Raw genomic sequence first — 18,145 nt, forward strand, 5'->3', positions numbered from 1 at the left:
TTTATAATGTTTATTTTGTTTTTGTTTTTATTTTATTTGTAAATAAGGAAATGTCATAATAACGTTTATTTTTAAAAAATTACGTTAAAATAAATAAATAAATAAAATATCTCAACTCTTATATAATATATAATATTATTATAGGGTTAACAGAAGATTATGCAATTAGATCTATTACTATTAAAGATAAATGAAATAGAGAGCCGCCTTTTTAAGTAATTAATCAATCTAGATTTTTTAGTAATTAATCAACATAGTAATTACATTTTTAAGTAATTTCACATATATTTGAAATTGTTAGATTTAGGGGTGAGCAAAAATTTGGTTAGAATTTTTAATTCGGTTCGGTTATTTCGGAAGTTCGGTTATTTTTTTAAAAAAATCGGTTAATTCGGTTAATTCGGTTCGGTTTCGGTTTTAAATTTTCTTATTCGGTTAAACCGAATTAACCGAATTAATTAAATTTAAAAAATAATTTATAAATTTTAAGTAAATAAATATATAAATTTCTAATTTATTAGTAAAATTTTTATAATATTTAAAAAAATTCGATTAATTCGGTCGAAAACCGAATTAATCGATAAAATTTCGGTTCGGTTTGTTCGGTTTTTATTGGAAAATTCGGTCGGTTCAGTTGGTTAAAAAAAATCGGTTTATTCGATTTTCGATTAATTCGGTTCGGTTCAGTTCGATTTTAACCGAATACTCACCCCTAGTTAGATTAGTAAGTGTTGTTTAAGTGTTGAGCCTCTTTCAAGGTATTGACTAGGAACCTTTTGAGGGAAAAGATCTATATTTTACTTGTGATTATGAAAAAAGAATAACATATAGAGTTCTAATTCATATCAACTCTCAAATGCTCATCTGTCAAAACTCAAAAAGGTTTATTTGTTCCATGCTGGGTGAATTTATACTAAAGCTTGGATTATCTGAGATTATTTAAACTTTGTATTTCAAGAAATTCAGACCAGTTCGTAAAGATCATGTTTTGGGTGTAACAGAAACTCTCAATCGACTATTACATTATGCTAAAATTAATCTGATATTGTTGAAGAGCTGAGTTCTTGTTCTTAGTCTGAGATTAGTTTGTATGGTTGGATGGCACCTAAATAGCGTTAACCTGTAGTGACATATATGAAAGTAAGGTGCCATCATGATCAAAAAATAGGACAGCTGAGCCATTGGATCGCTCGCGCTTTCAGATTTACATAGTGGCAAAGAATTCACCATCATGATAAAAAAATTAGGATAGTTGCCTGGGCCATCTTTTGGATTTATTTAGTGGGCGAACTAGGGAAACATGGTCAATCTCCACTAGTTCATAAGCCTAACAAAATTAAGTCCAACTCCAATAACTATCAAGTAATAATTAAATACTAAATTCAATGTAATATTAATTAGTTATGCTCTTCTTTCACATCTATTTTATGCACTGATCATACTTTTTTTATGCCCTCATGCACCTCCAATGATTTTCATCCCTAAAACACATGAATTTTTACCTTATAAATACATCATTAAAAAAACTATACTTTTTTCATCTCGATCTCATATTAATTCTACTGGGAGTCGTCGTATTCTCTTTTCAAGTTTAACCATGAGTGCATCAAACCCTTTTCCTCTGTACGACAACGATGGAAAAATATTATGCAAGGCTTGTCAAAATGGGAATCCTCCAACTATAAGGTATGTATTAGAAAAGGATCTTAAACACTACAAAAATAATCATAAATAATAACAGATTTAGCGACCGATTATAATTTGATCGCTAATTTAGCGATCAATTTTTAAATTCGATCGCTATTTAGCGACCCATTTATAATCGGTCGCTAAATTAACAACCGAATTATATTCGATCGCTAAATTAGCAACAGAATTATAATTAGTCGCTATTTAGCTTCGAAATTTAAAAATCGATCTCTATTTAGCGACATAACTTAATGAAATTTATATTGGATCGTTAATTTTATAGTTGGACGGTATCTATATGAGATAAATTAGAATTTTAGCGACCGAATCAAGATTCGATCGCTGAAATAGCGATCGAACTAAATTTCGATCACTAAAATAGTGACCGAATCAAGATTCGATCGCTATTTAGCGATCGAAATATTTATTGTCAAATGTCCAATCAACCTTTAAGTAATAATTAAATATTAAATTCAATGTAATATTAATTAGTTATGCTCCTTCTTTCACATCTATTTTATGCACTGATCATACTTTTTTTATGCCCTCATGCACCTCCAATGATTTTCATCCCTAAAACACATGAATTTTTATCTTATAAATACATCATTAAAAAAACTATTATTTTTTCATCTCGATCTCATATTAATTCTACTGGGAGTCGTCGTATTCTCTTTTCAAGTTTAACCATGAGTGCATCAAACCCTCTTCCTCTGTACGACAACGATGGAAAAATATTATGCAAGACTTGCCAAAATGAGAATCCTCCAACTATAAGGTATATATTAGAAAAGGATCTTAAACACTACAAAAATAATCATAAATAATAACAGATTTAGCGACCGATTATAATTTGATCGCTAATTTAGCGATCGATTTTTAAATTCGATCGTTATTTAGCGACCGATTTTATAATCGGTCGCTAAATTAACAACCGAATTATATTCGATCGTTAAATTAGCAACAGAATTATAATTAGTCGCTATTTAGCTACGAAATTTAAAAATCGATCTCTATTTAGCGACATAACTTAAATATCGATCGCTATTTAGCGATGAAATTTATATTGGATCGTTAATTTTATAGTTGGACGGTATCTACATGAGATAAATTAGAATTTTAGCGACCGAATCAAGATTCGATCGCTGAAATAGCAACCGAACTAAATTTCGATCACTAAAATAGTGACTGAATCAAGATTCGATCGCTATTTAGCGATCGAAATATTTATTGTCAAATGTCCAATCAACCTTAGTCGATTTGGATTGTTCCACTTGACCTAATTGACTTTTCACTCAAAGATTTATATCTGCATCAATTTTGATTAACTAAACTGAAGTCAATTGCACGAATAATCTCTCTCTCTCTACCAAATTCTCTTTACATTTATTGTCTTCTTCTTGTCAATAATCACTTTAATTAAATATTAAAAAATTAACTTTGAGCTTAGTCAATCTGATCATCCTCAACAAAGGTTTGATTGCACCAACATATTAATCAATGATAGTCAATAAGTCTAACAAAACTAAGTCTAAGTCCAATAACTATCACTTAATAATTAAATATTAAATTCATGCAATATTAATTATGTTCCTCCTTTCATATTTATTCTATGCAGTGTATCCTACTTATCTTATGCGCTCATGCACCTCCAATGTTTTTCATCCCAAAAACACTTGAAATTACCTTATAAATACATCATAAAAAACTATCCTTTTTTATCTCGATCTCATATTAATTTTACTGGGAGTCGTATTCTTTTCAAGTTTATCCATAAGTACATCAAATCCTCCACCTCTCTACGATAATATTAGGTAAGGCATGCCAAAATGAGAATCCTAAAACTACAAGGTATGTATTAGAAAAAGATCTTAAACACTACAAAAATAATCATAAATAGCGATAAATTTAGCAATCGATTATAATTCGATCACCAATTTAACGATCAATTTTTAAATTCGGTTGTTATTTAGTGACCGATTATAAATTGGTCACTAAATTAACGACCGAATTATATTCAATCGCTAAATTAACGATGGAATTATAATCGGTAGCTATTTAATGATGAAATTTTAAAATCGGTCTCTATTTAGCGACAGAACTTAAATATCGATCGCTATTTAGCGACAGAATTTATATTGGATCACTAATTTTAGAATTGAACGGTATCTACATGAGATAAATCAGAATTTTAGTGACCGAATCAAGATTCGATCATTGAAATAGCGACCAAACCTTTATTTGGTTCGCTAAAATAGCGACCAAATCTGATCGCTAAAATAGCGACCGAATCTTGATTTTATTTAGCGACTGAATTCAATATCTACATGTAGATTCGGTTGCTACCTACATGCTTCGGTCGCTATTCTTTTCCTAAAATTTTAAATCGCGATCTTTCTCTCTTCTCCCGATCTTTCTTCTCTCCGAACCCTAAGTTGCTGCGATCTCTCTAATCTCTCTGCGATCTCTCCAATCTTCGATCGATCTCCTCCTCTGGTGGAATATTTCTGACGAATTTCTCTCCGGTGTCTCGGGGTAAGCTTGTTAGGTTCGATTTTGTTTTTTTTTTTTTTTTGCTGTTGGGCGTGGCTGCAGTGCCGACGGGATGGTGGTGGCGCAGTCGGTCCCTCAAACGAGCATGAGGTTGGTGAGGCAGCCGGCCACGGGTCTGGAGGCGCAACCGGTTCCTCGGCCGAGCGCAGGGCTGGTGGCGCGGGCGACCTCAGGTCTAGTGGCGCGATAGCAGTGTTGGTGTCCTATAAATGATGATTATATTATTTAGGGTAATCTTTCTCTTTTTAAATAAAAGAAAAACGATGGTGAAGTTTTTTTTATAATGTTTATTTTGTTTTTATTTTATTTATAAATAAAGAAATGTCTTAATAACGTTTATTTTGTTTTCCCTTATAAATAAGAAAATGTATTAATTGAAAGATAACCGTAGGAAACAAATTAATTGCATAGTATATATATTATGCTTCTGCTCACAATTATATGAATATTATTGATGTTATACTTGCTAGTATTAAACGGAGGTTGAAAAATCAATCAAAATTAATTAAAAATTATTTTTTAATTTTATGTTAAATAATTTTTTTAAAAAAATATCTCAACTCTCATACACTATATTAATTATAAATAGACCATTAATCTTTTGAAGGTTAATAGAATGAGTGGATTCCTTTGATTAGACAATTAGATCGGTTCTGGCTCGATGTCGACGACGGTCAAGTCATCAGTCAATATAATGCCGTGTCAACCTGCGGTTGCCCGTCGATGAGAAGGGCCTGAAGAAGCAAACACTGAACGCATGGATTAGCAAAGCATCGGGGGTTCCCGGCGTAGCCACTTCGATGCTCAAGTCAAAAAAGTAAAGTAGAAATGTGTAGAGAGAATTCAAGATGGTTAATTGTCATACCTGCGGGGTTTATATTGAAGCAGCGGGAGTGATATCCTCAGATCTCATTGTTTGCAATTGGCTGTGAAGGCGTGATCAGCGGGCCGATTTCTGACAGGTTTCAATCATCTAACGGCTTAGCAGCGTTATTTATCCTCCTTCAACGGCTAAGATTATCCGGACCAAGTACGGGCACTTGGTCCCTATCCTGATCCTTATAGATAAGTTGTTAAGCCCGACGAAAAGGTCAGCGTGGTGACCCGTTGACATCTATCTAGCTACCTGCGGTCGGTAATGGCTATTTTGTATGAGTGACCGGGATGTGCAAGTATGCCGTGAGTTTATAGGGTTGATGAGCTAAACGAGGTACGAGTCTGAGCTCTTTACGTACACTATAGCTGAACGAAGTGACTTACCGAACTCTTTGAGTGTATCTATTCATCAAGCCAAGCGTTTGGTCGAGCCCTCACCTGAATTACCGAGTTGTCTGAAGCGGATGGTTCATGAGGTGAGAACCAATTCATGAGATCGGTATGTGATACCGGGACTAGGTCACGAGGTCGGTATGTGATACCAGACCAAGTCATGAGGTCGGTAAGTGATACCGGGACCAGGTCATGAGGTCGGTATGTGATCTATGTACTTTGTTGGGCTTGTTGCACTAGGACGGGATTTATATACCATCATTCTAAGTATTACGGCGCGTGTTAACCTCACAATGAGGTTGGTATATGAAGTCAGTTTGATGCTAAGGTAATCGTAGGAGATCGCCGTAGAGTTGTCAAACGGGCTAACCCATGGCGGGGCGGGCTAACCCATGATGGGCCCATCATATGGCGGGGCGGGGTGGGCCAACCCACCAATTTGGTGGGTTGGGAAATCTCCAACCCAACCCAACTCAAGGCGGGCCGCGGGTTAGGCGGGCCAACCCACGGGCCTATTAAAAAATAAAAAAATATTAAAAATATTAAAAATTTTAAGATTAAATTATAATTTAAATTGATTAAGTTGAAAGTTTTATGTTTGAATTATAATTTTTAAGCTTAAATTGTATTTTAAATAGATGAAACTCATTAATTCATTAAGTTTTATACTTTAATTTTAAAATTTAAAATAAATAAATAAACATTCTCAATCCGCAGGCCAACCCAAGCCCGCCCCGGGCCAACCCACGCGGGTCGCGGGCCTAGGCGGGCCAACCCATCTTAAAATGGATTGATAAAATTTCAACCCAACCCGCCTAAATTACTTGGCGGGGCGGGCCAACCCGGTGGGCTTAACCCAACTTGACGGCTATAGAGATCGGGGTATATAGACCGAGGTGAGGAAGAGGTCGGCCTAGATATCTTATCAAGTGTCGACCTCATAATGAGGTCGGCCGTTAACGCTCGTACCTTTTTAAGCTTATTAGGAAGGGTTGTAGTCTATAGACCGACGCTACGAACATGTGCCGACCTCATAATGAGATCGGCGGTTTAAGAGTATTGAAACCCAGAAGGGAAAAGATCAGGGCTTTTCACATATGTATCTTACCTATCTTCCACAATTCTCTCCTTACTCATTGTCATTACTAACGGTCTATGTATGTTCACCGGCATTTCGCTGTGATGAGAGGTCAGGATGCATTGGATGGAGGTTGGACAGACCTCGATTATTGTGCTGAGGCCCGTGCTACTTTCTTAGAGAAGTCGGCCCCTTATGACATTTATTATGACTCCAAGAGATCGGGATCTCTTTATCCAGTATCCACGTATGTCATTGCCAAATTAATATTTTTCCCGTGTCTTACTACTCATCCACGTCATCACAAACTATTTTCGCCGGATCAAGATCTATTATTACTATTAACGATAAATGAAATAGAAAGCCACCTAGATTTTTTTAATAATTAATCAACATAATTAATTAAGGTTGATTATATTGGGACTAATGGGGTTTAATTAAGGTGAATAGCGATTTTGATTTACTTCGATTGTTGTTCGTTATACTCGTCTATAACAAATTATACGTAGTGAAAAATACAAATCAAATACAAAATAATACAAGTGTAAGAGATAGATCATTTTACATTTGAAACCTTCGATTTCTACTTTAAGATTTATTATTCTAATGATGACTTCACTATCTTTCTCCTTCAAATATTTTAGAAAGCGAAAAAATCTTTTATAATTCTCTGTTCTTTATAAATAACATGAATTTAAAAATAAGAATAAAGATGAAAAATAAAAAAACAATTTAAATAAATAAATGTCGCTTTTCATAACTATTGAATATTTTTGGATTACCTCCGACGTATGAAAATGACTATTATTGGTCTCCAAATGCTCAAGAATTAGTGATGAAAATCTTCATGAAGCCTCCCTTTATAACTTTTAGAGTGCTCTGAAGGAGCCCCGGGGCATAGGTGAGTTGGTTACGACGCAGCAGACTTGCAGAAGAGGGCAAGGGTTCGAATCCTGGCGAAGCCAGGCAATACCCTCCTGCGTCGTAATCAACTGCACTTTCTCGATTTACCTTCTCATAGATGGTCGTGGGGCCGACCGTGTGGGGCCGCTAAGGTGACGGATTCACCTTTTTGCAGAAGAGTGCTCTGGAGGAAATTTTGTCTTGACCGGTTCAGTATTCGATACGTGTAAGTCACACAAATCAACTTAGTTCAATGCAATCGATTTGCATCCCCTACACACTCATGTATAAAAGAGAAAGTCTTTCCTCATGCCTACGTTCACAACATATAATGCGTATAAAACAATAAAACCAATAATAAAGCTTTAAAACTTTAATATGAAGTCTCCTTCATCCATTTCATTTCCTTTTTCCATTAAAAAAAAATGATAAATCCTAGTCAGTCTCATGGACTCAATCCCTGGAGGTGGTCGGTCCGATCCCACGGAAGTTTCCCACCGACCATCAAGGTAAATCGGAAAGTACATACGGTGAGCAGTCCAGATGCCCAGCATCATTTGATTGCGTTCCCCATTTGGAGGAAAATTCCTGCAAATACGCCGTAGTTGGGGATCGAACCGCAGGTCCTTAGGTCACAACCCGGATGTCCTATCATTGCACTATTGCTCCGGGGACTCTTTTTTCCATTCAAAAAAATGATAAATCCCAGTCAGTCTCATGGACTCAATCCCTGGGGGTGGCCGGTCTCACGGAAGTTTCCCACCGACCACCAGAGTAAATCGGGAAGTGCATACGGCGGTCAATCCGGATGCCTAGCATCCTTTGATTGCGTTCCCCATTTGGAAGAAAATTCTTGCAAATACGCCGTAGTTGGGGATCGAACCGCGGGTCCCTGGGTCACAATCCGGATGTCCTACCGTTGCACCATTGCCCCGGGGACTCTTTTTTCCATTCAAATTTCTTAATACTCTAGTTTTAATTAACTTTATATTAGCAATTATTTATTTTCGCCCGACAATAGTTTATTTTTCTTCTAAATCAAAGTATGACGAGATTAGTAAAATGATTTAAATAATTAATATATAAAAGTAAAATTATAAAGAAAATTACTCCAATTTTCTGATAATTGTATTACTTTTACTAGGTAACTCATAAATCAAATTTATGATATCTTTTATATTTATATCAAAATTCATAAATCAATTTCATATATTTTTTACTAGCACAAAAAATTAAGGTAAAAAGATCAATTATCTAATAAAACTCTATCAACTTAAATTATTATTATCAAAATAAATTATTTATTAGAATAGGTTATTAAAATAAGTAAAAAATATTTATTAAAATTTTATCGATTAATTTTTTTAATTAAGAAACATTATATATCTATAAATTATTATTATTTGTTATTTTATGTTTAGTAAAAAATTTAAAATATTAATTGTGCTATTCTAACTAATAAAATATAAAATAACAATAACTTAATTAAAATCTTTAAAATAATTTTTAGTAGTTTAATTGACTTGACTCCTAAAAAAATTATGAAAAAACAGTTATTAATTCTTTTTAAAAATTAGTTTACTTAAGAATAAATTAATTTTTATTACTGTTTACTAATCGAAACCCATATAATCTTCTAAGGATTCATTTTGTTGGGAAACCAATAATTCAATTGAGTTGTAAATACCTGAAAACCCAAAAAAAAATGATTGTAAAATTCAACTTAAAGATATCGATTCAAAATTATATAAACTTAAGAGGAAAAAGGAGTATACTTTATTTTAAATTATTTATTCGCACCAATTTCGAGCCTTCGTTATCAAATTTGCCTTTCCTTTAATAAGAGAGCTAATTTATAAAAAGTAAATATAAAGAATTAATTAACACCTTTTCATGATAAAATTCAAACTATTCAAATATGAGATAATTTAAACAAAATAATTTTTTAATATCTCTTTTCTTTATCCTTTAATCTTTTTCATATATCTGTTCATTTAGCTGATCAAGATAGAATTATTGAGGTCAAAGGCGAAGACCACAGCATGGTCAACGGGAAACCTTCCCGACGACCGGTAGCTCCGGCGTTGACTTCCCCTGACTTTCGTGCCGGTGCTCGCCCTCATACGTCACGATGAGCATGGCGGGGTCGTCGGCCGCCCGCTCCACCTGCTTCCGAGCAGGACATCCGTTGACGCCGCTGCACCTGTAGTAGCCCCTGCAACAGACGACCAACGGTTCAGACCGATCCACGGCGGCGCCTTGGTGCAATCGGACGGTAGAGAATGCAAATTTAAGTACCTCGGGTAAGGCGAGCCTTTGATCGGCTTCTGCCCGTACTTCCGCCAAGTGTATTCGTCCGCCGGGATGTCGGCGTTCCTCGAGCTTATCGCCGGCACGCGCACCGTCTTCCTGTCACGGCTCCTTTTGCGGAAATGAAACGAGGGAATGCGCAATTTAGGGAAGGAAAGACGAAACGGACTAGCCTGTGCAGTTTGACGGCGTGCGTACCTTTTCTTCGCGCAGTGGCAGCGGCCTCCGGAGACATCGCCGGCGGAGTGGAGGGTGTCGGGCGCGTCCTTCCTCTTGTGGGAACATGCGAGCGGGGGTTTCCCCTCGCGGATGACTGCGGCCGCAGCACCGGTGGAGGGGACGAGAACAGAAGAGTAGCCCACCTTGCCGGTGAGTGCCAAGAGGAACGAGGAGCTGGTCATCGACTTCGCCTTCGTGAAATCCAGCGTCTCGGTTAGCGTAGCCGTCTCCGGCGGAGAAGCAGTGGACGGTAGGAGAGCAGAGACGGCGGCGGCAGGCTGAGGTCCACGGCGGAAGCGGGCGTGTCCGGTTCTTTTCAGGACGGAGATAACGTCCTTGAGCTTGACGATCTGGTTGGCGATGTCTTGGCAGTCCGACGAAGGCTGGTGGAGGGAGAACTGGAGGACGAGCCGCTCCAAGCTCCGAAGCCCGGCAGCAGCCGCCTCACGGATCGCCGCGTGATGGTCCATCACGTACTCCTCCGAACCCGCCGCCATCCTCGACGTAATTCGCCGGCGAAATTTCAGGTCAAAGACACGTTCCAGAATTCAACTCCAAATCGAAGAGAGAGAGGCGATCGAGATGTGGAAATCGAAGAGGAAATCAAGGGGTTTATAAAGACAAACTTGAGACCGTAACCCGTATTTGAAGTGCCGTGCTATGTTCTTGATCTGACGGTCAAATATCTCATCGCCACATAGATCAACGGACGAAACTCATCGTAGACTTACTAAATTGGTGATGCGAAACGCTACAGTCAACGGGGCAACCGTTGACTGTTAAGCCCCACGTGTCCCTCGGCGGCGACACGTGGAGGAATAAACGTTATGCTTCTTCTTCGTTACTTATTCGGAGAGGAAAGAATATGGATTGATTGAGCGTGGAAGTCAAAGACGATAAATAAATAGCAATCGACAACGAGGAGGGTTGACTTGGAGTGATTCGGGACTTTTGGGATTAAATTTTAAACAATCAATTATAATAAATAAACAATCTTGAACAATTAAGATTTGATTTTGTAAAATCTCTCGTAAGATTTGTATTAATTGGATCTTATGCGACTCGAGCCCCCTTTTCTTACGAGTCCACCAGGAACCTCTCTTCTGGCCGTCAATTGGGTTGACTTTTAATCGGTGAGCCCAGATGGACCAGTGGCCATGATCAGCGGTACCAACTAAATATTAATTTTTTTTCTTATATGCATGAAGAATAATTTTTAAAATAAGTAATTTATTATTAATAGGAAAATAAATACTATTTGAATTTCTCATAATCCAATATCTCTGTTGAGAAAACAACTAAATATAAAAATCAACCAAAAAATACAAATTAATTAATGATATTAAAAATTATATAGTAATTGTTTTTGAATATATTTAAGTGATGTATCAATTTTGAAAAGAACATATAAGACTCATAGACGTTCTCCCTCAGTTGAAGGTATCTCTCTCGATCGAAAACATCGATCCATACCTTCGACATGCCTCGTGTACAATCGAAATAGTTAGTTATCTCCCAATTAATGACACTAATATTTGTGTCATGTTAGAAGCTTGCACTAGTTGAGAAGAAGCATTCCTATCACATTATAAAATGAGTCTCCAAACATTCATTTCCAATAATTCACTAGACAATCGGTCAATAAGTAAACCACTAGAATTAGTAGGTTTTCGTCTTGATCACCTACTTGACATGATAGAGAAGGGAAGTGATTTTAATAACTCAAGAGATCTAACCTAACCCGACCACTAATTTTAATATCTTGAGATCTCTGACCTAACAACCACTAGCACTAGATTGCAACGTAATCTTATATGGAGATCGGTACTTGTCTAAGTTGGTCTCATGGTTAAATATGCACAAAGCACCCTCAATATTTCTCCCTAACTTTGTATTTGACCAATGGCACAAAGAAAGGCACGTGCCTAGTTGAATTAATTTATTTAAATTTATGTAATTATTTGGCAAGTTTATCCATACCCATTTGACGTTGACCCAAGCTTCACCGGAACGTTATTATTACTATAAAGCGCGCCACGTTGCCATGTCGGTCGATTAAGTTAAGAGTCGAGACACGACGCCGAGCTACTGATCTCTCCCTCCCGCATGGTCTCACGTGGCATCCTCGACGCCATTTGCTGTCTTATCTCGGACACCGTACAAAGTTACCGAGCCACGTTTACCTCGCCTGCCATTTATCCAAGTAGGACCCGTCATCGTACTTTTTCCACGTGTCGAATTCCGTTGTTCTCGGAGGATCACTGGACGACGCTGCTCGCACACCCGAAATTCCCGTATTCGTCCCGGTGGAGACCGGCGGGCCCCACGAAAAAAATGAGGAAGAACGGGCGTCGCGTCAAGCGACTAGTGGGGGAGTGAGAATCTCGCGCGGGGAGGTGAACCCTTCGGATAAAAAAGGCAACGGAGAGAGAGAGAGAGAGAGAGAGAGAGAGAGAGAGAGGTCGCAAGGTGTCGGGGGCGACACATCGATCCTTCCAAGGGGAAGCCGTCGGTGGATCGGAAAGAGGGTGGAGTTGCTTGTCGGGTGAGTGGGGCTGGGGTCTTTCTCGGTGGAGAAGCTCGCCGCGAGCCGGCGGAGGAGGATCGGAGCGAAGGTGATGGCCTGGTGGCACAGGGTGGTGGGATCGCCGGCGAAGCGCGCCTGGGCCGCCGTTGCAGGCCGATTCAAGTCCCGCAGCGAGGGTAAGCCTGCCTCTCCCTTTTCTCTTGCTTTGTTTCCGGCTTTTGTGAATCCCCCCTTTTCTTTTTTGGCTTGTTGTGTTTTGCTTTGATTTGTTTTACACATTTCTGGATTTGTTAATAACTGATTTAGAAAGAGATCGGTGCATATCATATTTCTTTTGTATTTGTTTGCACTTTTTTTTTACAGCCTTGTTCATCTTTTAAAAAAAAACTTTAAAAGCTGTGACTTTAGTTGGTTTGTTTTACTATTTTCACTTTTAATTTTGCAAAAAAAAAAAAAAATCGTAACTTCTTGGATTCATTTTGGATCAAATGAGGTCTCTGTTGGAAAGTGCCTAACAATTGGTGCAGAGTTTGCTTGTGTTACATGCTAATTGATTTTGCTTATAATCTACATATGCTCATGTGTGTTCACAGGGTGAAATTAAACACATTCTTCAAATGATTTAGCAGGTCCAATATCTAGTTTTTCTATCATGTCAATGGGTTTTCGAAGCACATTTTAGATATATTCTTGCAAGTATATATATATATATATTTCATTAAAAAAGATCTATCTACAAGGTGCTGAATCATTGGTAAAAAAAACCCATTGGATAAGAATGCACTGCTCGACATACTGGAGCTTTACTTACATCTTCTGAGTTTACTATGGCCGAATGATCGAAAAACAGTGGCATGCCTTTATCTAAGAAATGAGATCTGGAAGGAACTAAAATTGCTACCATTTGTCCTCTACCCAAGTCACCCCAAGCCACCCTAACCAATTCCCCTCCCATCTCTGTATGGTGAGCGCATGCGACCATAGGTTGAAAGGATGCTAATTTATTGTACCCTAAAATGGACCTAAAAATTAGTGTCAGCGAGTAGATCTGCTAGTCATTACATAGAGTTAGATTGCATGAGAACTAACAATGTAATTTTGAAACTATTATAATGATTGTTGACTTAACATAGAATTTTAGATTAAGCATGGCCAATGGACAACTAACTCTACGATCGGAGTGATCAAAGACATGCTCCAAGTGGCTGTGCAATTTACTGCAAGGTTGATTGTATCTGCAGGTCACCACCTGAGGTTGGCATTAGAGAAAACTATGGTGAAAGTTTTTAAACAAATGATGTTGTTGATTTCCGGCTAACCATGTAATTAATGGTTAAACATTGAGCATACAACAGACTTAAATTACCTCTATACTTGGTTACTAAAATCTCACATCATGTTTACCCAAATTATAGTGGTACAAGCAAGCGCATGAAGAATGTGCACTTTTGTTTAACTTATCTTGCACTGTGGTTAGGTTTCTACTCTTTTACACCAACCATAATGATGTTGCTAAAAATTTAGGCCATGAATTTGTTAAAAGGAACTCTCATTTCTCAAATCGTCTAAAACTTTTCAACAATAATTCAAAAAAATTCTAATCATTGGTCAGAATGATTTTTGGATACCAGGTTGAACCTCTTTCCTTTTTTCATGGTACAACCCTCTTGCTGCGTCCCTCTTTTCCTTGATACACAGATAATGTAGGACATGCTCCTTTGATTGACCTCAGGTGATCCAGGAGGTAGTTGAATTCCCATTACAAGTTTGTCCATAGAATTCAACCAATGAATGACTGAATGCAAATTCCATGTACTTTTCACTTACTACCATAATTTTATTTTTACATTACAAAGACTCAAGGTACTTGTCAAATTTATTTCTTCAGTATATTTCTAGAAACAGCAGTTTGTATCCTTGGATAAATATGTTTACTTAATGGAAGGCATCTTGCTTTTAGCTAATCATATGTCTAGGTCTGATCTCTCAAATGTATCAGTAGTAAGCACAAACTTTAGGAATTTATCCTCACTATTAGCAATTTATTATGCAATTTCAACATTACAGTGATTGATCAAGGGTGATTTGCTTTCTGTTCTTGATGATTTTTGTCTTTTTGAAGAATAGTCCATGGCCAGTCTCTTTTTTCTTATTCTGTCTGTTTCATGTTCTCTCTTTATGCTACCTTGTAACTTTCCAATTCTTTGAGTGATTTTCATATTCTTTCCCAATGAAAAAAGGACTGGTAAGAGAATTTATTCTTGTGCTTTCAGAAGCCAGTGGAATTCTTAACCTACATAATGATGTTCAAATGTGTGGATATGAAGACGTGCAAACCATGTGGGAGTTGGTGAAGCGATCAGAGATGGAACTCTCAAACAAGAACAAGAAGCGCAAGCGGCCATTGTGGAGGCTATCAGCCTGGTTGAACCGGACGTCATGTAGCAATCCCATGGATCCTCATTAAGTGAATTACTGTTGCAGTTGACTTGCACAGAATTATTCGACAATTATAATATTACCTACTGTATCTCTCATCTGTAACAAAGAAAGAAGTATCGAACGCATGCAAATGAGCTTAAGCCAGCTCTAGTCAGTATGTTATCTCCACTCCCTCACATAAATTACAGTAAAATCGATGTACTAAAGTTGAATGATGTGTATATATAAATGGCATCGTGTATCAACAATTGCACCCCATGTTTGAATGGAGGTGCCAAATTGGTATCAAGGCCTTCATAAGCTGACATCTGCTTGCTTGATTGTGATTTAATGTGCACAAAAGTTGAAACTGGTCTCTTTGTGATTTAATGTGCAGAAAAAAAAAAACAGGAATTGTTTTCTTCTCTGGAAAAGTGAGTTGGATAAGAAAGCATCATGGATAAGAAAGTAATGGACAATATTTTTCAGGCACAAACCTGGCATCTCAGTTCTTCTATACCATAAGCAAGGTGCAATGTAATGTTGAATTTTTCAAGGGAATAAGTTGGCAGTGGTGTAACTACTACAAGATTCTTGATATGCCTTTGCTTTTCTTTCATCATTAAAAATTCAATTAAGTGCCCAGCTTAATTTTCAGCACATGCAGATGTTATACAACAGGGTCTAACTTTTTGTTTTCCCTAAATTGTCGAGTTCTATATCCAGGTCAAGCTTTATCAGAACAAACACATGGAGTCTTTTGAAGCATCAACCTTATGACATGAATAAAAGGTGAGGCATGTTACACCAACCCAACTTATGATTGCAAAGCTAGTTGAAACCATGTTTGAGGTTGTTAACATAATTTATTTCTTACAGAAATCAAATTCCCATCCTCATCAGTGGGCTTCTACAAGAGATTTGAGAATGTTAACTTGCAGTTGCAGGTAAACCATGTAGCTCTTCACTTCATATAGCAACTCACTGAGGCACATCTCATTCCCACCAGGCAAAATCTTCCTCAGAGCTCTCACACGCCGGCTGTACTCATCCTCAACTCTGATCAAGCTCATGTAGCTTCTTCTGCTTGAACCTTTTGGCCTTGTTGGATACACAAATGCAAGTGACCTGGGAATCATTGTGGTGGCTAGAAACATGGGAAGCTGCTGGCTCTCTGAAGTGATCAAGGGGGTCTCAGCTCTGCGATGCTCGAGCTTGTGCCTCAGGGCACGGCTCCATTTGAAGCCATTGGCAGAGAGAGCCAGTGCCATGTCGACTTCAAACCTCACCATGCTTTTGAGCTTTTGGTCTTTGATTTGGCAGCAAGAACTAGCATTGGCAGTGGCTTTGGCCAAAGCAGGGAGGAGATAGCCAATGTATCTATACAGAAAACTTGCATAGACTACAGCATTTGGTTCTGATGAACAGACCCTCTTCCTCTCGCTTCTCTGCTTCTCTCCCATAAGAAAGGTGTCACTACCTGATAATGTGAGTCATAAAAACTTTGGAGAAGAAATCATAAAGATGGCTCAAAATGAATTAGAAGGTGTCGGAGGAGAAGATGGAAAGGAAGTACCTTGTTTCTGCTTGGGAAGCTTAATTCAATTGCTAGGAAGAGAAGAGAACATGACACCACTAAATAGGGCAAGAGAAGAGCAGCTCACAGTGCTCATTTGAATGCAGCAGTCCTTGAACTGGAGGCCAGCACAGAAGCAAAATAATTGAATGGTGGAGAGGGAAAGGTTTGGGGGCACCCATGCAAATGCATTGATAAACAACAGATGACACAATTAAGTAAAAGAAGGGCCCAAGGGGTCAGGGCATGCAGCAGGGCCAAGTGCTCAAGGGGTTTTGGCAGCCAAAACCCTCAGTCAGTCAGGGTTTGACATGGCTGGAGGCAGCACATGGTGGCACATGCAGGCAGAGAAGACGAGGAGCCCTCATTCAACTTCCATGTGCCGTGGCCTCTATAAATGCCAACCATCAGATGAGTCCAACCAGAGTACCCTTACACACTCTCACCTCTCCCTATCTCTCCTTCATCACAACTCATCACTTTAGACATGTAATGTACATGGATTTTGCATTGGTATTCATACATTTTAACCACCAATTCACATAGTTGAAAGTGGTTAGGAGATGGTTCAGCTTCTTGTTAGTTGATGTAAAACTATGACAATAAGTTCATGAACATGGATCTCAAGTGTCCTTGTTGTATGCCCTGCCTCATTTTGTATGAGAAGCCTAACTTTACATGCATGCTATCTCATGACCTGTGATGGTAAATAGACGATAATTCATTGGAAATGTATTGCCTCCAAGACTCATAGAAAGTCCCATGTAATTTGTAGAATAACTACTCTAAATGAGTATTATCCCTAATAAGATGAGCATGTGAGCCTAACAATGGATAAAGAGCTAAGCTAGAGTGAGTCACTAGGTTAGGATCCCAAATCCCAAATAGATGTCCAAAAATTTAAAGAGATATCAAACTCGACATGTTGAACAATGCATTAGGTTGGATTGACTCCTAGTCAAAATGATCATGTGACTCGTAGAGTTGGCAAGTCAAATGCATTAGGTGGTGGGTCAAATGGGATAAGAAAGTCAAATTGGTTGGTTTGGGTAGATAAGAAGAAATTAGTGGAATGAGTAGATCAACACACTAGATGGACTCCAACTAACCAAACAAGGCAATCTAATTATGTTTGTTGAAGTAACTAAGTGGATTGAATAGATAGATCAAGTGAGTTGGACAAACTAATTAACATATGAGCCAAGTAGACTTGGCCAACCGATCGCATCTAATGGACAATAGGCCAAGTGTTTTGGATGGATATAAATAAAAAAAATCCTAGAAAAAGTAAAATGTCATAATCGCCCATCATTTATACAGGGACAACACATGATTATGGATAACCTTAAATAGAGTAGAATCCTTGTGTCGGTCCCATTCCATGCATTCGGCTTTCCTTAGTCACTATGCTTTCCTCGGTCTATATATGCGGCTTCACACGCTTCACACCAAAAGCAATAAGGCTCGACCACTAGGCACGAACCTCCAACCCATTGATTGGTAACCCTTGTGCCTTTCTACCTCTTTTAAATTGTTTCATCAAGCCCCTCGCAAGCACAAAACACTTCTACTCTAAGCCTATCTTAAGTAAGACTAGCCC

At 37.9% G+C, this 18,145-nt stretch overlaps 2 protein-coding genes and 1 long non-coding RNA gene across 3 annotated transcripts; 1 reads left to right on the forward strand and 2 right to left on the reverse strand.

Annotated features, from left to right (window-relative positions):
• Positions 1–9,538: 9,538 nt before the first annotated feature.
• On the reverse strand, positions 9,539–10,518 carry LOC141837154 (WRKY transcription factor WRKY51-like). Its single transcript, XM_074724604.1, has 3 exons — positions 10,001–10,518; positions 9,791–9,913; positions 9,539–9,707 (listed from the first exon to the last, which is right to left on the reverse strand). Exons 1-3 carry the CDS (start codon positions 10,516–10,518, stop codon positions 9,539–9,541), a joined length of 810 nt encoding a protein of 269 aa, XP_074580705.1.
• Positions 10,519–12,465: 1,947 nt separating this feature from the next.
• On the forward strand, positions 12,466–15,144 carry LOC141841037 (uncharacterized). The gene is made up of 2 exons (XR_012602773.1): positions 12,466–12,724; positions 14,822–15,144. It is a non-coding gene; the product is annotated as an uncharacterized LOC141841037 (long non-coding RNA).
• Positions 15,145–15,702: 558 nt separating this feature from the next.
• On the reverse strand, positions 15,703–16,621 carry LOC141841036 (transcription factor bHLH146-like). Its single transcript, XM_074729163.1, has 2 exons — positions 16,546–16,621; positions 15,703–16,449 (listed from the first exon to the last, which is right to left on the reverse strand). Exon 2 carries the CDS (start codon positions 16,430–16,432, stop codon positions 15,869–15,871), a length of 564 nt encoding a protein of 187 aa, XP_074585264.1. The 5' UTR covers positions 16,433–16,449; positions 16,546–16,621; the 3' UTR covers positions 15,703–15,868.
• Positions 16,622–18,145: the final 1,524 nt, after the last annotated feature.

Source organism: Curcuma longa, chromosome 11 (assembly GCF_044706935.1).
Source record: "Curcuma longa cultivar G26 ecotype Majalengka, Jawa Barat chromosome 11, ITB_CL_G26_1.1, whole genome shotgun sequence".
Lineage (NCBI taxonomy): Eukaryota > Viridiplantae > Streptophyta > Magnoliopsida > Zingiberales > Zingiberaceae > Curcuma > Curcuma longa.